At 33.1% G+C, this 23802-nt stretch overlaps 1 protein-coding gene across 2 annotated transcripts in view; it reads right to left on the bottom strand.

The window, feature by feature from the left end:
* CTDP1 (CTD phosphatase subunit 1) overlaps window positions 1–23802 on the bottom strand; it is a 155624-nt gene that overhangs the window by 107303 nt on the left and 24519 nt on the right. Inside the window, exons 3-8 of one of the 2 annotated variants that reach the window (XM_074204321.1) lie at window positions 22174–22267; window positions 20033–20161; window positions 14373–14523; window positions 8983–9073; window positions 5317–5483; window positions 3730–4782 (exon numbers count right to left, since the gene is read on the bottom strand). In XM_074204321.1, coding sequence (XP_074060422.1) covers window positions 3730–4782; window positions 5317–5483; window positions 8983–9073; window positions 14373–14523; window positions 20033–20161; window positions 22174–22267 — 1685 coding nt within the window. The remainder of the gene's footprint in view (window positions 1–3729; window positions 4783–5316; window positions 5484–8982; window positions 9074–14372; window positions 14524–20032; window positions 20162–22173; window positions 22268–23802) is intronic. The other variant, XM_074204319.1, reaches the window with a different exon arrangement.

Raw genomic sequence — 23802 nt, 5'->3', positions numbered from 1 at the left:
GGAAGAAGATTCTGAAAGAATGGAAAAACTACCACAAAGCAATTTTTTTTATAAAAGGCAAACAATGAGGACTATAATAGCATTTTTCTCCCTGGACTCAAGATTTCAAAGGGTATGGCTCTAAACCAGATACTGAGCATTGCAGGAAGAATATACTAGTAGCAGATTAGATGGGCAGCAACAACAATCAAATGGTATGAACTTCAAAGAAAAAGAGTTTGACTGACAGTGGGTGAGAAAGGGTTTATAAGTAGAGGGAAAAAAGCACATTTTTTTTCCTTGAGAAATAATAGCAAAGATATGGTAACTTCAGGGAAAAATGGAAGCAATGATAGGACAAAGAGATTTTTTTTTTTCTTTAACAGGAAATAGTCAAGAATGAAAGGGATTCATAGAAGCTGGAAGGGGAGGCTACCAAGGAACCAGAAGCTTATAGAATAAATCAGTCCCAAGGTTCTAAATAAAAAGTGGTGAATCCTATTAACTTGATTTAAACAGTGAAGGTCTGAAATTAGAGAGATTCAGAGGCTTCAGTTAGGAGAGGGGAGTACCTAAAAATAAATAAAAGCAAAAATAAAAGACACATGTATAGTGATCAGGAAAAAAATAAAATATATTCTCATTTAATGAAAGTATTTAACTAAAGCAACTTTTAACTTCTGATTTATCCAGTATTTCATTACATAAAACTATACATTGAAAACACGGGGATAAAACTTAATAGTCTTCTTAATAGTTTTCTCTCTAGGGAATTTTCTCTCTTCTATAAAGCTAAGGAAGATAGGAAGGAAGGAAGAAAAAACAGAAGAAAGAAGGTTGAATGATTGACATCTATGGCTCTGGTTCTACTTTGGCCAGCTTCCTTACAGTACAACTAACTCAATGGTTAGGATACAGAATTAAAGCAGGAACGGGTAAAAGATACAAAAAGAGGACCCAAGAAACTAAGACAAGCTGAGTACTTAAGGAGAAAGATGTAAGGAACAGGTCAGGTCTAGAGGAACAAGGAAGTTGATGGGCAAAACAGACTAGGCAACTAAAATCAGATCATAAATTCAACATGAAGAATATGTTAGTGCTAAAATTTGAACCCAAACAGGATTAGTCATATAAAAAAGCAAGACTTAATAAGTTAGGAAGAGATCAGAGGTCACAGGTTTTTAGTATAGAATCCAGGAAGATAGCTTAAGCAACTATGAGTTAGAAAACTGAGGAAGAAGACATTCAGGAACCTAGGAAATGAGTTAGGGTTGGTGCATAAGCATCAAACAGGATAAGACAGCACTTGACAATTTTTCTCAATCTCCTCCTTCCAGGCCACTCTTTGTCTCTGACAATGTAAACTGGATAATCACCTGGATAACTCTTCTCTCTAAGTTTTCAAGTCATTACTTTTCTGACTCTCCTCCAACGAGTTTAAATCTTTAGTCTCTCTTGTTGGCTCAAATCTAAGTCATGCCTAAAAACTATGGGTAATCTCTGAAAAGGTTCTGTCTCCTCTGTCATCTGTAATATCTTGCTTGGTGATCTCCTTAGTTTTGTGAGTTTAATCATCATCTCAATGCACAAGATTGCCAGATCTATATATACTGTCCTAATCTCTCTTCCAGTACGGCATTACTGTCTACTAGAAATCTCAAATTTAATTAAACCAGAATTCAATGTCTTTTCCCTGCAGTCCTCCCCTTTTTCTAACTTTACTTTTACCATTGAGGATTCCAACTTTCTTTCTTCATTATCTAGTTTAACATTCTTGGTGTCATCTTTGAATCTTCATTTCTACTCACTGCACATGCCCAATCTTGCTGCAACTTTTTGTTTCAACCCTCACACGTTTTATAATTGTCCCCCTCTACCCATTCACATAGCTACCACCATGATGTAGGCTTTCACCATTTCAAAGTTACTGCAAAAGATTTCTGCTTATTCTCCCATGCTCAAGTCAACAAAGTGGGAATGATTTTTCTCATGCCTGGAATTCTCTCCCCTCCTCAGCCTTCTGGCTTCCTTGATTTCATTCAAAACTCCCACCTTCTGAAAGAGATGGTCCTCAGTTCTTCAGAATTGCTTTCCATTTAAACTATATAGTTTTGGATAACATAGTTATTTGCATGATTAGAACATGATTAGAACAGTTACCATGTTTTGCCTTTAGCCCCTGGCACAAGCACTTAATAAATGCTTTCTGAGCCTGATACTGAGGCATTATTGTGTCATACATCTTTAAGTTTCATTGAAGCAAAAAGAATTATCAACATGACTAGTCAGATCTCTTCAAGGTAGAAGTTGGTCAACCCAGAAGAACTATTTATGGCATACAAATTTTAAAACAAACATCTTTCTATCCCCATATTTTCAGCACCTGAAATCCTGACTGCCTTTATTCTGCTTATACTCATCTTTTTTCTTTTCTTTTGTCTTTTTTTTTTTGGTATGGCACTGGGGTTAAGTGAATTGCTCAAAGTCACACAGTTAGGTAATTATTAAGTGTCTGAGGTCACATTTGAACTCAAGTCCTCCTGACTCTAGGGCTGGTGCTCTATCTACTGTGCCAGCTAGCTGTCCCTACTTACACTAATCTTAATGAACACCTAGTTCTTCCATGAAAGCCTAATCTAACCTACTTCATTAATCTCACTCTTGTGAAATCTACATTTAGCACTTAGTTATAGATGGTTCTGCACTGTTGTCTGTTTCACATGAGTTATTATCGCCTTTTCCTAATTAGATTGTAAACTCCTTGAGATAAAAAAACTAAAAAAACAAACAAAAAAACTATGTGTTCCATAAATTAATCATTTCTTCTCATAAAGATTTCGAGTTCCATTTTGGTTTTTAAAAATATACTATATCTAAAATTAAAGTTTCAAACAATGCAATGAGCAGTGAACAGGACAAAAATAAAATAAACCATATAAATTAACCTCTGACATGTTACTCATCTGCTCCTGATTCTACATATGCCTTGAGCATAAAGGAAAAATAAGTTGTAAACAAACAAAAAAGCATACATACTAACTCCTCAATTTATTTTTAAAGTGATTAAAATGGGGGGTAAAGGGAAGAAAAGAAATTTCAGTCTTCTCATCAATGCTATCAAGGACATTATATATGGGTCCAGTCTTAACAAAATGTTTGCATCTGTCTTTTAGAACTCTCAAGATTTGGGGTTTTAATCAGTGGTCCTGACTTCCATTCATCACATACTCAAGGTGCTTAATTTCTTATGCCTAAAAAGAGGTTTGTAAAATTGATTTCTTGCCAACACTATTCATTTTCTTTTATTTACTTATCCATATGAAAAATAATTAAGTTTATCTTACATTAAAATGTATGCTCTTTGAGGGCACAGAAGATAATTTTAATCATTGTCTCCCTTGAGCCTAGTACATCAAAATTGTTTAATAATTATCTGTGAAAGTGTGGAATAGGTAAAATTATTTTTTTTTAAAGTAAACAGGTTTGGATTTATTTATAAATGATCAGTTTAATTCTCTTCTGAAATGCAATGACTTTGGAAATTCATTTGGTATTTTAATGTTGAAGAAATATACACTAATTTTAAAATGAATACTGTCAGCAGGATAATTAAGGAGAGAAGTCAATACAGAATTATTGAATATACAGAAAATCACCTTAAATATTCTGAAAAACCTAGATACAAAAGAAAATATGACTGAAAAGTTAAAAAAAAACCCTGACATTATATCAGGCCAACAAACTACTTACCTGCTCTTGCTGCAATAAGGTGAGTTGCTTTATTGGGATCATCTGCATTCAATATCAAATTCTTATTGATCTTAGCTCCAAGTGCTGTTGCATGATAATGTTCTCGTGTCCTTTCTATTGGATAATTTGTTGGACATACCCCACTAAATATTATAGTAACATCTGCCAACACCTTACTTTTCAGTTCCGGTACTATTTTCCGTATATCAGGTGCTTCCTGGATCTCTTTATTCAGGTATTTATCATACTTTGTGTAATAATCATTATGTACTCGAACAAGAATCTCTTCAAGGTATATGAGATGATCATCTTCATCATTATCTTCTTCCTCTTCCTCCTCCTCTTCCATGCTCTGATCTAAAGATTCACCCACTGTAATCCCAGACTGTTCACTATTCTGGGACTCTGTCTCTGCTTCTTTCTTATCTGTGCAACCATTTCCCAGATCACAAAGACCATCTTGTTCACTTTCTTCTGGTACTTCAAGGTCACCAACTTTGCCATGAAGATGTATACTAGGTCCAGACTCTGTGGAATGATTGATGCCAACTGTTTTCTCCCCACTTGTGTCTGTGCCATCCTGTTGTTGAGAATCCTCTTCTTGTGGGGCTTTTGACTTCTTCCATTTTCTCTTCTCCTCATTTTCACTATCAGATGCAGAAGAGGAAGCAGATTTTCGACCATCTAATTCACTGTTACTTTCACTGTCACTTGAGAGTTCAAAATCCAAGTCATTACCTGCATTGCTTTGGCCAGGATGTTTTTCTGATAATGTTCTATCATCCTGTTCTGAAGAAATCTGAGATTCCTTAGTAATTATCAAATCATTAGTACCAGTAGCATCTGTTATGTGATCACTGGAACTATGGAAGGAATTTCTCTCATTTATTTTATCACTAGAACACCATTTTGGGGATTCACTGTGTACAACCTTACTACCATTCAATTCCTTTGTGGATTTTCCAAGGCCATTACTCTGTTCTTCTACACAAGAAACATTCTTTCCATCTTCAGCATCTTTCAGGGGTGTGGTTTGTTCTGAGATTTCAGCTGCTTTAGGAGAATGCATATAAAAGGGAAAAAAGTTCCCATAATTAAAAAAAGTCATAATAAGTTATTTTATCTAAAGCAACTTCCCTTCCCAATTCAATGCATTCATTCAACATACCATGTATTTAATAAAAGAGATGGGTAATGATTTCCTACTTAAGCTGTTGTAGTCACCCAACTTGTCCCAGAACTACAATTAGGTAATTTGAAAATTCCATTAACTTTAAAGAATAGTACAAATAATTCATAATTACTATTATGCTGACATGGGGTTTCTCTCCTTAAGAAATACTGGGGACAAATCTTCACACCAGAGAAAATGACACTACTCTTCTTTTTTTAAAAACATGAAATACTAATAGAAAACTAAAAGTAGACACCACCAATTTAGTTTCAAAATATTCCTCTAAGACTAAAAAAGCAGTTCTAAATTTTCTATCACCTAAAATAGATAAATAGCACATAAGTATTACAGTATCATAAAGCAAAATGTTAACTTGCAATTTTTTTGTGAAACGTCTGTCACTTGTTACCCACCTTTCTTTTTCATTTGAGTTTCCCTGGATCCAGGGGGTGCATTAATATCTCCTATGCCCTGAAAGTATACATATTTCTTTACAGTTATCAAATTGGGCGCAAACTTCCAGACATCTTCTCGGTCATCAATAATGCAAACCATTGAATCTCCACACGGGAAAAGATTTCTAAAAGGAAAAATGTGTCTGAGTACTATTAGCATAATTTTTAAAAAAAAAACTCTACTGGGTTGATTGGATTAAGCTTTTACTTTTAGTCAACAGGAAAGTTTCTCTTTCTCTGCTTCTTTCCACATATAATATAGAGGCATATGTACTACTGAAATAACTGAGAAGCAACACTACCAATAAACAATTTCTGAATAATTTATGAGTCTCTCACCAAAGAGCTTTCTTTTCAGTTTTTAAGAAAAAAAGCAAATGTAATTTTTCCAATCTTCTTAAAAAGCTTTTTTTGAAAATATGAAACTATACTTTACCTCAATGCATTTGAATTTCTAAGAAAGCTAAGAGATTCTATTTACACACAAGAGAATATAAGACACTGACTACCTTTTAAAAAATCATTTTTTTTTCTCTTAATGTGATCATGTTTCTATTGGAAGCTTTACCATTCTTAAAAGAGGCATTCAAATCTGATCAGCACAAAGACCAACCACAAGGCAGAAAACCCATGATGAAACATTCTACTCCTCTTCTGACAGAAAAATAATAGACTTAGGATACAAAGAAACATATTTTTTGAATATAACCAATGCAGGAATTAGTTTTTGCTCAAGTATTTGTTACAAGGGTTTTTTTTCCTTTTTCAGTGGGGGAGGGAAAGAAAATATGTATATATTTAAAATTCAATTTAATTCTTAAAATAGGAATTCAAACAATCAGAAAATGTGATTGAAAGATTATACATTTATCACAGATATTAATGAATATAGAATACAATACACATTTCTTTTCCTCTTCACATTTCTAGTTACACTAAGTTTTGGCTTCTGACATAAGGTAAACTAAGCTGTAGAGGAATGGATATGAAGCAGTTCTTGTTAAGAATGATATAGAAGTAACGCTGTAATTCCAACTTTAGGAATCAATAAGCCAGCACTTAACTTTCTGGTTTACCCAGCTTCTTCCCATATTTCTTCTTCAAAATAAAGAATGAGCACAAAAAAAAAATGATTAGATAAATGCCCAAAAGCCTTAGCTCTACAGGACACTCCTATTTTTTTTATTCTTCTTTGACATTTTAAGAGCAACAACCAGGGTAAAAGTTGTAGATCTTAAAAGTGTTTAAATACATCAAGGGTGGAGGACAAGGGAAGAGAAAAGAATGAACAGTAAAATTCAGCTGTTTGTTTGGTTTTTTTTTTTTTGAGGGAAAGAAGGGGGGAAAAGGCACTTGATCCTAAGGAATTAAAGAGAAACTGACAGAATATTCATTTTTTTTTGCATGGAAGCAGTGATGCTTGTTCATATCCAGGTGTTTTTACTTGTCTTCCTTCTTTCTTATGCCAACCTCTAAAATGTTCTCTTCTCTTAATGCTCATATTAATTCACATAGCAGGAAAGTGAAGGGATTAAGATTTTACATAGCACCTACAGTGTGCCAAACACCATGATGAGGACTGAAAAAAGCCCCAATAAAATTTTTTAAAAAAGGCTACAAATAGCTTTTTATCCTTATTGCCACAAGCCTTGAGGTAGGTGCTGTAATTAACCTCATTTTACAGTTGAAGAAATTGAGGCAAACAATGGGAAGGTAATTGGTCAAGGGTCATACAATTAGCAGGTGGTTGAGTCAGATTTGAATAGTGCCTCTAGCATTATCTGAGGGCCTGGCACATAGTAGTCATTTAATGAATATTTATTGACTGACTTACTAGGAGAATTCCTACTGAGAAGGAAACACATAAGAATCCGTTCTAAAATCACTTACGGTAATTTTTCATCTGTTTTATAGAAATAACCTGTGCTTCTGAGTTTCTGGACTGTAATGCTATACCTCAAATGAAGCCTCCCTTTGGAGCTTCCCTCAGGACCTGGGTCCTTCTCAAACTGGAATTGACTGCTTCCATTTTAAAGAGGGACCCAGGATGGCCAACCTTCCTTCTCCTTGTGACAATGCATCTCACTCTCTAAAGATCAACACCAGACCCTGGGTGGGTACCTTCACCTTCAACTGTGGCCACACAGCTCCACTAGCTCTTTAAATCCCTTTGCATGTGATCTACTCTCATTAGAAAGCAAGTCCTAGTAGATGGGAATTTCCTTTTTGTCAGTTTTAGCAAAGTGCCTGGCACAAAATAAGGACTTAAGTCTATTTTCTTAAGGTAAAATAGATAAGCTTATCCAAGGGTAACTTCAGGGTGTATACCAGTTTCTAAAGCAGGGCAGGGCAAGGGTCATAAGCATTGACATCATCCATAAGGCTGTGTGTAATATCAATATTTAAGGAAAAAAACAAGAAACCTCTTATAAGGGAAAGATTATTTTTTGAGACAGAACCTCAAATACTTTTTAGGGAAAATAAGTAGCATTACCTAGAATACAAAAACAACAGCTTCTGGACAAACAGAAAAGAGAACTCTTGTAGGAAACATGTGAAGTAGAAAAATAAAGATATGGATAAAAGATGAAGAACTGATAATTTCTGAAGTAACTGATGATTTTGTAAGCTACTGAGAGTTAACATATCGATTCCTTAGAAAGTGAAAATAAAAGAGTTTAGCTGTAAATAAAGAAAATGTAAGATGAGTGCCCTTAGCAAAATGCCAATATTTGCTGAAAAATTTGCTCATATATTTAGAGTCAAACTTGTAGAGTTTATATTTGTCCAGACTCTAGCCCTTTCCTTCTTCTACAATCTGATCCTCTTTTACTTCTATTCTTTAGTATCCATTCCCATCACTTAACATCCCTCATCCCTGCTTCAATGTTCCCTCAAACCTCCATTGTTCTCTATCCTCCCATACCTAACTCTCATATCTTAGTCATTACATATCATCCATTTGCATTATTCCCAGGACTTTATGCTGGGTACACTATTTAAAAAAAAAAAAGAAAAAAGAACAAAAATATCCTTAGAAATGGCCACATAGATCAGAATACTCTGATCAGAAATCTACATATCTTGCCCTTTTAGGAAAAAGTTTCACAAAACTACAGAAATACTGCAACGAGCTCTCATCCACGACCACCACCATCTCTGAATACTGATTTAAGCAGAGGCTTTTGGGAAGGAACAAAAAAGAAGGGGGGGAAAAGCAAAAGATATTTTGAAATATGTAATTATTCACTTACGAAATGTTTAAAGGTTTATAAAGCACTTTACTAACAATTCTGAGATGACATAAGTAGTATTACTAGGCCCATTTTACAGATGAGGAAATTGGAAGTACAAAGATGTGAACAGAGCTTAGGAAAAAATCCACTACAACCAGAGTACTATGGCTAAGTGAGAATAATTTCCCTTCATCAGAATATAAAGTTATTATATGCTTTTCAAAATTACATTTAAAAATGAGTGAGAAGGGAGGAATTAAATGGGACTGTAACCTAACATTTTTAACATTTAAATTTACAGTGGCATCCAAATATATTTTGTTCTCAGAGAAAAAAAAGAAACTCTAAGGTGATGACTACAATTGCACACATATAATCACATACATACCTAAGATTCCCTGTTTTAGAAAATGGGTCAATACACTCGTCTCTTGATAATATTCGATGAGAAAAAAGCTTCTTTTCAGGATCTAAAAAACCTTTTGAAAGAAAAAAAGGACAAGTTAAATTATTTCTAAACTTCATTTGATGTATTTGACTTCTAAGTTTCCATTGTAATATCACAGACAAAAAGCATGATGGTGAAAAGAATTAACTTACATGTACTTTCAGAAAAACTATCACTAAATCCAGCATATTTAAGTATTAATCACACATAAACACACCCCCATGTATATATATGTATGTGTCAGAAAACTGATCAACCTGACCTGATGAAAGGTAAGCCTTATTGTACTAATAAGGATCTAAATATTTAATCATAAGTTTATTTTATTTAATTCTAAGCACCAAATAACTAGGAGGTAGAGAACTTAGAATGTCACTTTTTACAATAGTCTTAAGAATAAAGGATATGAAATGCATATGACGGACACAGGTATATTAAGAAAAATTTTTTTCAGTGAAAATAAATGTATTTTTATCATAAAAAATATAGTTCCTTCCTGAAAAATCTATTATATGACTATATTTGAAGCATCAAACCCAATTCTAATTTGACCAATGAATGGTTAAATACTTGATTAAAAAAACTCCTAAAATATTTTCATTTATGTTAGGAAAATATGTAGCTGAAATAGGCATTTGTAATCAAGATTTGGGGAGGTGTAAAATAAAAAAGTTTCTGTAACAGTACAATTAATTTTTTTTCAAACTTATCTTTCCTAGAACACAATATTCTAAGCAGCTTTATCTTTTCCCTAAAAGTTCTATACATATGAGAGTTATGAAAATAATTTCTCTTCTCAGCTACTATATCTTGAATGGCTTAGTAAGAGGATTCCTTCCACTCAGCAGTTCATTAGAGCTGACAACACCCAAATATCTCATTTTATGACATGCTGCCAATATTTTAACAAGGAGAATTATCTCATACTGCATAAAAACCAATTTATGCTTTGTCATAAATTATGATATAGGCAGATCAGGTATTAATTTCATTTTAAAGATGAGGAAATTGAGGCTCAATTACATTAACTTTCTTAACACCACTAATGTACTGGCAGAGTGGGACTCAAATTCTGATTTGACTTGAAGTCTAAAGCTCTTTCATATTGCCCTTGATTTCATCATAATTCAAATTTTAAAGACAAAATAAAGTCTCCATTCATTGAAACTATATCCTTTACCCTACTTCATTAACCATGTCCCTATTGAAATTTAAAGAGCTTTCATAAATGAATTACAGTATTCAGAATAATCTAAGACTATATTATATAAGCACCAGATTTGGTATCAAAGGATCTGTCATTTACTACTTAAGTAATCTTGGGAATGCCACCTAGCCTCTTTGAGCCTCAATTTCCCTATTTGTAAAATGAAGGGGTTGGACTAGAAGTCTTCTAAGGGTTTTTAACTTAATGTATGATCCTATCAGATTTTGTTCAATTTCACACATTTACTCAAATGAATTTTCTAGGAAATTATTTTCACAAGGTGGTATAGTAGATACAATACTAGGGGTTAGAGTCAGAGAGATAGGATCATATTCAGTCACTGATGTATATACTTGCTGTGTGAACCTCACTGAAGTTCAGGTTCTTAGTCTATGAAATGAGGAAACTACAGAATCTATTTTTCATACAGTTGCTGGGAGATCAAATGAGTCCTATACCTATATCTATAAAGTATATCTAAGACTTATAAATGTCTAAACCTATAAAGTGCTTGGTAAAACTTAAAAGCATGAAATAAGCTAGTTATTATTATCCAAATTACAACTCAATTCTTCATAATAAAAATGCAAAAGGATAGGTGGTAATTCTACTTAAAAACTAAATGGTGATAAATGATAAGGTTTTTTTAACTTAAAAGCACAAAATAAGCTAGTTATTATCCAAATTACAACTCAATTCTTCATAACAAAAATGCAAAAGGATAGATGGTAATTCTACTTAAAAACTAAATGGAGATAAATTATAAGGGTTTTTTTGGGGGGGGGGGGTTGTCATCTATACAATCTGGCTCAAATCCAGCTCAGTCACAAGAGTATTTATTTTTCAGTTTCAATTCCACTCAAGACCTTCCAAGGTTGCCCCAATTAAATCTTAAAATCACCTGACCTCCTGGGGCTGTCCAAGCTTTAAGTAATCTACTCTGGAATGACTTAAAAATTAGCCCTCAAAAATTCAATAGCCTTGTGAAGAGGGGAGGGAGGATGGAGGATGAAGGTGGGGGGGGTACTATATAAATGGACTCTTTACCAACTCACCACATGGGAAAAGTAAGAAGTTAACATTCCACTGTTGAATATCCTAATTTAAAAATCAAATATTAAGCGGCAGCTAGGTGGCACAGTGGATAGAGCACTGGCTCTGGAGTCAGGAGTACCTGAGTTCAAACCTGGCCCCTTAATAATTAATTAATAATTAATTATGACACTTAATAATTACCTAACTGTGTGACCTTGGCCAAGTCACTTAATCTCATTGCCTTAAATTTTTATAAAAATCAAATATTATGAGTTTTTTGGGACACCATAATCAAAAAATAGGTATTCCATTATAAGAGCAAATGAGCCACCCAGTGGCCAAACTTTAAATAAAACCCTAAATGAATAAAAGTCTAATTGTCAAATTATCAACATCACAATCTCAGATTTAGAAGTAGTTTAGGTGGCCATCTAGTCCAACTAAGACCAAAACTGTTATTTTCCTAAAAGGGTCCCCTTCCCTTCACTAAATTCCAGTATCTGTTATTTCAATAATAAAAGATAAACTCTTGTTCTTAAACTCTACATCTTGGAATTCTTGTGTCCTTAACCTTTGCTTCCTCCTAGTAATCTCAAATCTGTTTTGTAGGTTTTATATAAGCATCTTTATATGTGCATACCCTGTTAGGTTATGAAGGCAGAAAATGTTTCACTTTGTCTTAGTATCTACAAAATGAGCCTACCCATCAAAGGCCGTTCAGGTAAAGTTTGGACTTAATGGCCAACAGGTCACTTCAAAGCCAGATTCTGTGATATTTCAGATAGAACTATGCTCCTTTTAATGCAGATATAATGAAAACTTTAATGTCCATGTAAAATGTCCAATTTAAACATATTTTTATGGCTTTTTAAAAGTTTAGCCAACCTGCCTTCCTTTGGAGAGCAGTCCACCCTGGTCAGGGGGAGGTGTCATCCCCCAAACTTTCCTGTCTCTTAGCCCTTCTCTATGCTTGTTTTGCTGTGAAGCTAGCCCACTATTGGGGGTCATGATTCTCCAAACTCTCCCACCTTCTTTTTTCTATTGAAACTATCTTGTTGCTTCTTCAAAAGAACCTAATCTGTGAACTTTTTGTAGTATCTTGTGAACTTCTTGAAGTAAACTGTTTGATCAACCTGTGAATTAAAAGTCTTTCTTACTCCCTCAACAAAAAAGTTTAGACACTAGCAACTCATTTGCTCTTTTAGAATTTCTTGATTAAAGTGTAAAAAACAAGTCTCTTCTTTAAAAATAAATATTTTTATCAAGGTAATGTTAACTCCTTACTACTCCCAAATGATGAATTGATAAAGAGTCTAATGAATGGATCTAGTATGATCGTGCTTATAATCCCCCATACCATAACCCAGACAGACAAAGCTATTAAATTCTGGCCTTTTAATTCTTAAGTCATTAAGTATTCTACTCACAGCCTAGCTAGCCCCAGGAGTTCGAGGGTCTAGACTAGACAACCTTAGGAGGTCTTGAGTGGAATTGGATCCCAAAGATACTGTTGTTGTACTAAATTTGAGCTTACAAAAATATACGAGTCATAAATGTATTAAAAGGGGAACAAGTATAAAAACTTAAAATATTCTTAAAAGCAAAAATATTTTAAATTTAAGTAAACCACTTTTTATAAAACTATAAGATAGCCTTCAAAAGTTATAATATGAAGCACTTGGCAAGAAAAACAATTATCAAATTCTGAATCAAGATTCTGTTTATAGTTCTACAGTAAATAATTTTCATCTTTTGCCTTTATCATAACAAAACAGAATGTTAGATGTGGGATTGGGGAAAGGCATATATCAATAACTATATATAGTCCCCTACATTGAACTTTATATTAATGATCTTTCTGTAATAGATCAATGCAATGCCCTTTAACTTTGATCTCAATTCCAATGAACTAAAATAAAAAATATTTTTATAAACCATTTTTATGATCAACACTGCCACCAAGTGTTCAACCCTGTTATAGCTAAAGTAACTTTTACATGTCCCATTAGGTGACTAAAAAAATACAACCTCAAATGACACTTGCCTAAATAATCACTACTTGTGTGTTGTTCACTATAGGGTATTTTAAAGACTGTTAAAATGTCTTTCAGTATAGTTCAAAAACTATGTCAAACTAAGAAAAACAGACAAAACATATAGGTATGATCAAGATTTCTACCTTGTCAGTACTGTTGTGAATAAACCAGATTATGGTCCCAAGGTCCAAAATGACTGTAATATAGCATTCGAATCAAAAAAACATAAACGAATGATAACTGTGTTACCTGTGTCAAAATAGCTATTCTATTTGTAGAATGAAAATAAATCAATAGATAGGATAATGTAATATAAAGAGCAATGGATTTGCAGCCAAAGACCTAGGTTTAAATCTCAGCTCTGATATTGTGACTTTGGGTGAGTCACTACTACTCCCTAGGCCTCAGGTTGCCCCTTTAAGTAAAATGAGGAAGCCAGATTAAGAAGTAATCAAATCACTGCTAGTCTTAATTCCAATATTCCACATCCCAGTTCAGGGCTATCCAAAATACACAATGTGATTTTATGCAGCCCACCTGTGGGTTTTAATTTTCACAAGCAAAAAAATAAAATAATAATTTCCATGGAATGCATATTAGATTTTAAAATTCTATTACTAATAAATAAACTCATTGATGCTAATTTTCTTTGTTGTTTTTAAGCAGTATTATGGATGGAACATGTCAAAAATGGAATTTTCAATCAATCTGTGGATGCATTCCAGACTAGTCAATATGCACCTACCTTTAGACCCTGGTGTTGTTGTTTTGTGTTTGCTTTTGTGATTTGTGCCTTCACCTGTCATACTGATGACGTGCATTCCCCTACTTTCTAAGAAGTTATTATAAGGCAACTTTTTTACTATTATATTAGTATACCATATTTTTTATTCTGGGTGCAGCCCTCAGACAATTATTTTATTTTAATGTGGCCCTAAGATAACCCCAAATTGGACAGCCCTGTCCTAGTTAAAAGTATTAAAATAAAAATAATAATCCCATTATGTCAAGTTAAGCAAAATATTTCAAAGCTTTTTAAACAGACTGCTTACCTGCAATGGTATGTGCATAAAGTCTACTACCAAATGTGAAAACATGCAATTCATATAGTTTGGCAATCTTTTCTAGGAATTCCTTGCAATGAGGACGTAAACGGGTGTGTAGCACAGGTTCGCCTCGGCCTAATTGAAAATGCAATATACCCTAAGAAGAAGAAAAGAAAAACTGATAAAAGAACAAATCACTAAGGAATGAGAGTAATAACTCATCATTAAATTTTCTTTTCAGTATTGTCAGAGACAATACTTTTAACATGTAGCTTGAGTTATATCCTATTTGTTCTTAATAAAATGTATTATTAGAAACTGCAAATTATTACAATGGGCCAAATTATTGTTCTACTACTACTTACTAGTTACCCCATGATGATTTAAAATTCTTATAAATTCAAAAATCACCATCAGAAATAGTAAAGAGGTATCATGCCAAAATAACTGTTAAGTATACATTTCATATAACAATTTGCTCTACTTCTGAGCTCTCCCCTTCCCTTCTTCATATATAAAATGATGTGATTAAGCTCCAGAATTTTTATTCCTATTACTGTTTTGTATAATGGTTCAAATAAGTTCCTTAAAAAAATTTACATAAAAGAACTTGCTTTCTTAACTTTGTAGTTATTTCAAAACAGAAGACCTGATTCATGTGAGATCTGAATAGATAAATGTAATTACTAATCTCCTAAGGAATGAAAATCAGTTGTAATGGCTATATATATATATATATGTTTGTTTTCAAGTTTCAAGGACACAAATATGTGAGTAAAATTGACTAATTGAGGTTTACCTTATCTGAAATATAAAAATTTTTCTTAAGGAAATGCAGCTTTAACTTTAAAAAATATAAGGCATACAGAAAGGTGATACAAGGCCAACTGTAATAGATATCTAAGATTTATTTACAACAGTATTATTGTCATGCTTTCACATAAATTATTAATGGTAATAGTTCTCCTAAGTTGTTCACTACAGTTCTATTTATGATACTAACTTATTCATTATAATTGAAACTGAGCCAATGAAAAAACTTAACCATGTAAAATTAAAACTTTTTACTATATGTAGCTTTTTTTCCTGAAAAAGCTTTTTTAAAATCCTTAAAAAAAAAACTGTACCAATATGTTTATATATGTAGCTTTGTTATTTTAAAACTAATGCTGCCCACTAAATGAAGAGTTTCAGTGTGGGTCATTACCTAGAATCGTAATTATTTTCCTGGGAAACACCAGCTAGTATTATTATAGCCAATATCAACTCGATAAGTATTCTTACATCCAGCTATTCTTCAATTTTCTTGGATTATAACACAGCTCTCCAACAATTACAAACACATTCAATGCTTTGATTAAAAACAAACCCACCAACTCCAAACCTAACACAACCAAGTAATCATGGATTAAGCCACTGCTTATCAAGAACATGCTTCTCTCCCTCCAAGACACTTTTCTACATATACCTTCCCAGATTAAAGTAATTTTAAAATGTCAATGACCACAGGATAAATTCCAAATTCAGAATACCAATCTCTTCACTAGCCACAGATCCCACTTTATTAAGTGACTTACAATTTCATGCTACAACAATGTTGCCCAAACATCATGATTCAGTTTTCACTTGAAGACCTCTAGTAAGGAAGAACCCTCTACCACTAGAGGCAGCATTGTACACCTCTAGTATTAGAAAGATTTCTGTGTCTCAAGCCAAAATTTACCTCAATCATTTCTACCCACTGTTCCCATTTCTGCTCTTGTTAGACATGACTTAAAGGTCCTCAAGATTCAAACTACTTTGAAGATTCACTCCCTATACTCATTCACAATAACCCCCTGCTTCAACCAGATTGTTAAACTCATGGTTCCATAAACTAGTTACTGGGCATTCCAATCTTCTTAAGTTTCATTTTATACCTTTTCCATGTCTTCCTTAAACTAAGGGGTATCAAACTTAAACACAGGGGCCACTAATCTGTGCATAAGGATCCCTGCTTACCACTTATTGACTTACTATTAAAACATAATGTAATCTATGTTTTTTGAATTTTTATTTATTTTGTTACATACTTCCCAGTTACATTTTAATCTGATTCAAGATACAAAGGAGAGATATGGCCCCTTCTGGCACTAGCTGTTTGACATCTCTGCCTTCACCTATCTTAATCCTACTATTTTTCAAGGCCCAGATCAAAAAGCTGGCTCTTTTCCTCTGAACCTTTGCTCTACTTACTGTTACAATGCCATATTAATTATTTTTAAATGCTTCTTATCTTGTCTCTTCAACTGGATTGTAAATTCCTTAAGATTGTATCATATGCTCCTTGGTATTCCAAATTATCATCAAGAAGACATGAAAAAAAAATGTCACTTGACTAAACTCAGATGCAAGAGGAACTATCTTCTCTTTTAAAATATCCTTGTTTTGAAAGTGTGTACACTAAAAAAAATAAGAAAACCAAACTGCTAGTATCATAAATGAAAAAGGTGAACTCACCACCAATGAGGAAGAAATTAAAATAATAATTTGAAATTATTCTGCCCAACCAATAAATTTAGTAATCTAAGTGAAATGGATGAATATTTACAAAAATATAAGTTGCCCAGGTTAAATGAAGAAGAGATTAAACACCTAAACAACCCTATCTCAGAAAAAGAAATTCAACAAGCAATCACTGAACTCCTAAAAAAAAAAAGATCTCCAGGGCCTGATGGATTCACAAGTGAATTCTACCAAACATTTAAGGAACAACTGGTTCCAAGTCTATATAAACTCTTTGGAAAAATGGAACTCTGCCTAACTCTTTCTAGGAAACCAATATGGTGCTGATACCTAAACCAGGAAGAGTTAAAAGAGAGAAAGAAAATTATAGACCTATTTCCCTGATGAATATAGATGCAAAAATCTTAAATAAAATCTTAGCAAAAACGATTACAACAAGTTATCACTAGGATAATACATTATGATCAAGTAGGATTTATTCCAGGAATGCAGGGTTGGTTCAATATTAGGAAAACTGTTAGTATATTCAATTATATCAACAACAAACCTATCAGAAATCACATGATCATATCAATAGATGCTGAAAAAGCTTTTGACAAAATACAGCATCCAGTCCTATTAAAAACACTAGAGAGTGTAGGAATAAATGGACTCTTCCTTAAAATAATTAGCAGTATCTATCTGAAACCATCAACAAGCTTTATATTCAATGGGGAGAGGCTAGAGGCATTCCCAATAAGATCAGGGGTGAAACAAAGGTGCCCATTATCACCACTACTATTCAATATTCTATTAGAAATGTTAGCATCAGCAATTAGAGAAGAAAAAGAAACTGAAGGAATTAGAACTGGGAAGGAAGAAACGGAACTCTCACTCTGCAGATAACATGATGGTAAACCTAGAGAATCCCAAGAAATCAACCAAAAAACTACTGGAAACAATTAGCAATTTTAGCAAAGTTGCAGGTTATAAAATAAACCCTCATAAATCCTCAACTTTTCTATATATGTCTAGCAAGATACAGCAGGAAGAGCTACAAAGAGAAATCCCATTCAAAGTAACCTCAGACAATATAAAATACTTGGGAATCTATTTGCCAAGACAGACTCAGAATCTTTTTGAAAACAATTATAAAACACTTCTCACACAAATTAAATCAGACTTAAATAACTGGGCAAATATCAACTACTCATGGATAGGTAGAGCTAATATAATAAAAATGACAATTCTACCAAAACTAAACTATCTGTTTAGTGCCCTACCAATCAAAATTCCAAAAAATTACTTTAATGAGTTAGAAAAAATTGTAAGTAAATTCACATGGAGAAATAAAGTCAAGAATTGCCAAGAGCTTAATGAAAAAAAAAGTGCAAAAGAAGGTGGCTTAGCCTACCTGATCTAAAATTATATTATAAAGCATCAGTCATCAAAACTGTTTGGTATTGGCTAAGAAATAGAGTGGTGGACCAGTGGAATCGACTAAGTATAAAAGCAGGAGATGATTATAGTAATCTGATGTCCAGCCATTGGGATAAAAACTCCCTCTTTGATAAAAACTGCTGGGATAACTGGAAGCTAGTATGGAAGAAACTTAGATTACACCAATACCTAACACCCTTTACCAAGATAAGATCCAAACGGTTACAGGACTTAGACATAAAAAACAATACTATAAGCAAATTAGAAGATCAAGGACTAGTTTACCTGTCAGATCTATGGAAAGGGGAGCAGTTTATAACTAAGGAAGAGTTGGAGAACACCACCAAAAACCAATTAGATGATTTCGATTACATTAAATTAAAAAGCTTTTGCACAGATAAAACCACTGTAACCAAGATCAAAAGAAATGTAGTAAATTGGGAAACAATCTTTACAACTAATGATTCTGACAAAGGACTCATTTCTAAACTATACAGAGAACTGAGTCATATTTTTAAAACAAAAGCCATTCCCCAATTGACAAATGGTCGAAGGATATGCAAAGGCAATTTACAGATGAGGAGATCAAAGCAATTCATAGCCATATGAAAAAATGCTCTAAATCATTAATTATTAGAGAAATGCAAGTTAAAGCTTCTCTGAGGTACCACCTCACACCTCTCAGATTGGCCAATATGACCAGAAAGGATAATGAGCATTTTTGGAAGGTTTGTGGGAAATCTGGAACACTATTACACTGTTGGTGGAGCTGTGAACTCATCCAACCCTTCTGGAGAGTTATTTGGAACTATGCCCAAAGGGCAACAAAAATGTGCATGCCCTTTGACCCAGCAATACCATTACTGGGTCTATATCCTGAAGAGATGATGAAAAAGGGTAAAAACATTACTTGTACAAAAATATTTATAGCAGCCCTGTTTGTGGTGGCAAAGAATTGGAAATCAGGTAAATGTCCTTCAATTGGGGAATGGCTTAGCAAACTGTAGTATAATGTATGTCATGGAACACTCTTGTTCTATTAGAAACCAGGAGGGATGGGATTTCAGGGAAGCCTGGAGGGATTTGCATGAACTGATGCTGAGTGAGATGAGCAGAACCAGAAAAACACTGTATACCCTAACAGCAACATGGGAGTGATGATCAACCTTGAAAGACTTGCTCATCCCATCAGTGCAACAATTGGGAGCAATTTTGGGCTGTCTGCAAAGGAGAGTGCCATCTGTATCCAGATAAGGAGCCGAGAAGTTTGAACAAAGTGCAAGGACTATTCCCTTCAATTTAGAAAAACACAGGTATCTTATTGTCTGATCTTGTTACCTCTTAGACTTCTTGTCTCTTCTCTAAGGATATGATTTCTCTCTCATCACACCCAATTTGGATCAAGATACAACATGGAAACAAAGTAAAGACTGACAGATTGCTTTCCATGGAAGGGTGGGGGGAGGGAAGTAAGACGGGGGGGGGGGGAGAGACTTGTAAAACTCAAATAATATCTGTAATAAAAAAAATTTAAAAAAAAGTAAGTGTATACACACACACAAACACACACACACACACAGAGTCATTTAGGAGATCTAGTTAGTTTTACAAACAGGTCAAAGAAAAAAATGGAAACAGAGAAATGACAAAGTATAAAAGGAAACTTCCTCCATCCAAATAGATAGTAAACATTTCCAAAAAACAATTACTAAATTACTTGCTACATGTATCATATCACTTACTTTGTTTGACATTTGTTGACATTGCTGTTCAGTAGTATGAATTAATGTTTGATCCAAATCAACCATGAGAACTAGCTTTCTGTTTCGGTGCAGCCTTTGTTGGTCTTCTCTGCCTAATTGTTCAGCTTGCTAAAAAACAAACAGAATAAAAGCAACAAAATAAGTCATAAACTAAAAGGTCAACTAGAGATTCAACTCTTTTTAAACACTGGCAGATCAAGAAAAAGTTGGCTGACACTTTTTAAAAAGAGATCTCAGTTAAAAAAAAATCCTAAGGTTGCTCTATATGCCTTCCTATTATAAAATAACTTGGAGCAAGTTCAGCAGTACAACTCACCTAATAAAATTGCATTTACTAATACTTCTAAGTATGAATACAAAATATAGTTTGACAGTTGTTTCTTATACTTTCAAATATTATGAATAAAATGTCACATCAAGCATATGACATTATTACTCACCCCTGAAAAAATCTCTTCAGAAAAAAGCTAATATAAAAAGTGAGTTATTTTTACTTTAAAAAAAAAGCAATCCAGGAGTACAAAAAACATTCAGAGCACAAGAGTAAGGAGGTGCCAATAAGTTACAATTTGTACTGGTGGAGTGAGTATCTGTATCATACTAAAAAAGACAAAATATTAAGACTGAGTGAAGACTGTGAACAGGTCATAATTCCCTATGACAGGAAACTTCCTCTTCCTTGCTACTATCCCTTCTAATTTATTTTTCTCCATTCTTTTTTTTTCTCTTGACTATACTCCATGCTTTTTCAAGGACACAGAACATATCAAGAAAAGGTTACTAAATGATGAAATATAATCAATAAAGAAAACATTGGCATTATAAAATTTGTATATAATAAAAATAAAATGTAAAGTTGTTTTTATCTTATAATAGGAAAAGGTTAGGAAAATAATCCATAAAGAAATAACTAGAAAGTATTACAATACTAGATGTGAACTTAGCCTTACAGATTTCTCACACACACACACAAATCACCTAAAGTCTTCTGCTTTTAAAATGAAGGAATTAAAAAAAAAGTTTAAGTATGGAAAACACCTTTGTATAAAGGAAAGTGATGGAACTTTTATCTCTTTTGAATATCCTAGCTGAATTATGCTACATGATTATGCTAATGATTAAACTCTAATAGCTTCACTTAATAATTATATCCAATAAAGAGAAAAATTACAAAATATACAAAATTGTTTTCCCAACATGTCCTCTACCACTTTTAAAAATTGTGAAGGGCTTGGTTACAGTTATTAATGAACATATTCTAAATAAAAACTAGAAAGGAGAGGACGAACAAAGAATATTAGGAAGCGCTAAAAGAAACAAAAAAGTGGTAAAGAAAATCAATCAATTTACTAGCATTTATTAAGCATTTACTGTGTCTGATGTTTTGTGAAAACTGGAATTACAAAGGCAAAAATGAAATCCTCCCTACTGTCAAGGAGTTGCCCCTCTATTATGAGAAAAGGTGAATAACATTGGAAATATAGTTATATAAACTTTAGAAAAGTAAGAAGGCACCTTTTTAAAAATACTAAAAAAAATTACTTTTTGAGATAATCCAGAATAACCCTGCTGTCTTAACTTTCCAAAAATCAGGAACATTTAACTAAAAGAGATTCTCTGTCATTTAAATCCCTAAAGCTGATTTTATTTGTAAGTTGAACCAATACTGGATTTTAAATTAAGCAAAATAAGACAGAGGAAATAAGTTATTTTTTTCCATAACGTGAAAGTAAAGTTAAATGTGACAATAATATTATGTACTGATTTCTACTAAATATAGAGAAGAAAAATTTTTAAATTCCTAAAATGATTAACTTGATGTAACCATTTAGTAATACTTCAGTTTAATATAATTCTATTGTTCAAGTGCAGAATGCCCTTTGGAAAAAAGAAAAATGAGAGAACAGGATTATATTCCAGGAGCTTTGTATGAATATAATTAGTTTAAAAAAATAAGATGCATAGTTAATATTAACTTTCAGAAATTGTGAACAAAAGAAATGTGATTTTGTTATCTCCTCCCCGCTTCTCCCTCCAATCAGGCTGGAAACAGAAATTCCCTGTCACTTTTTTTTAATGAAAAATCTTCCGAAATCTTTGCCCCAAGTGACTAAACTTACCTCAGAGCTAACCATCAGTTCTGGCACACTGTGCACCATGGAGACAGTTGCTGTGGATAATGGCACTTGCTGTTTTCCATTCTTACTTTGTAACCTTTGTTTAGAAACAAAAGAGAAAAATTTTTTTTTTAAATTGGAGAAAAGCTGCAAATCCTTCAAGAAGAAAAAAGTCACCTTCAGGTGTTAGGATTAACTTTTGAATATCATATTTTGGGAGTTGCATTAAATGTATGACTATGAAATGGACTGAAGGTCATAAAAATAAAAGTTAAACAACCAACTAGTTAACAATTTCCAGAAATTAAACCTAAAAATATAAAATTAGACCTTAAATTACAGCTTAATTAATTATAGGCAGTTCCAAAAATTTTTTACAAGATAAACCATTTTGATTTTATTTATAAATCAGAATAAGCAATTTGATTTTAGTAAGTATTCCTTTTATTTGAAGTTACTTCAAAGTATATTATAATACAAGAATCATCTAAATAATAATTATATCTGGGGTGGCTAGGTGGCACAGTGAATAAAGCACCGGCCTTGGGAGTCAGGAGTACCTGGGTTCAAATCCAACCTCAGACACTTAATAATTACCTAGCCATGTGGCCTTGGGCAAGCCGCTTAACCCCACTGCCTTGAAAAATCTAAAAAATTAAAATAATAATAATAATAATAATTATTATTATTATTATTATATCTGTTGGATGCTGGATGTTGCCTAATAAAGCACAAGGTTAGACCTATCTTGTTATGTGCTGAGAAAAAAAATCATGAAAATTTTATAATACTTCTAAAACCATTTAAATTTTCCACTTTTTTGGAAAATGAGTGGATTAAATCCATTTGTCGGAAAGAGATTTTATTGTGACAGAATTCATAGTAACAGATGAAATGCTTTATTGGAAACTATATCTGTTTTTTCACTTGCTCAGTATTTAAAAGAGATGAAGGGATCGTAACGGACTGAAAATAAATTAACTTACCTTATTTTTATATCACCAGGATTAAGTGTTTATCACAGCCCTAAGTCTCTATCTTAGAATCAATGCATTAGACACACACCACACACACACCTTTCTAAATTTTCAACAAAAATTCACATTTACAACTTCTATTTCAGAGCCCCTACAAGTCTAAAATATCTCAGCATTACTACTTAGCTGCATTACTACTTCAATGTCAGGGAAAATGAATTTGTCCAAGCACACAGAAATCAAGCAACAGAAACCCTGAGGAAAATCTGCAGGTGATCATTTTTCTAGATAGTCCTCTCAGTCATCCCCTTCAAATAATTGATACTCTATGTTTTTTTGTTCTCTTCTCCCTTTTACAGATACTACTTGTATCTGAACAAGCATTATACCCTACATATTATAAATTCTTTAGGAAAATTTTAGTGTTGGAAAACTGGGAAAAGAAGTTAACATTTTTTCCAGCTTCAGAGATCCCCCCCGCTTTAAACAACTATGACATCACACGATATTTTGTCCAAACTATTATATCACATAATATTTAGTCCAACATCCTTTGACCTAGTGATACCCTCAGTAGGCTTCTTTCTCCTCCCCCAAAAATCAGAAGGAAAGCACCTTAGTCCATAAACTCCAGTAGCTCCCTATCACCTCCAAG

The sequence above is a fragment of the Macrotis lagotis genome, chromosome X (genome assembly GCF_037893015.1).
Source record: "Macrotis lagotis isolate mMagLag1 chromosome X, bilby.v1.9.chrom.fasta, whole genome shotgun sequence".
Lineage (NCBI taxonomy): Eukaryota > Metazoa > Chordata > Mammalia > Peramelemorphia > Peramelidae > Macrotis > Macrotis lagotis.
Note: the sequence above shows the minus strand (reverse complement) of the source record. Positions and strands in the feature narration are given on the sequence as shown.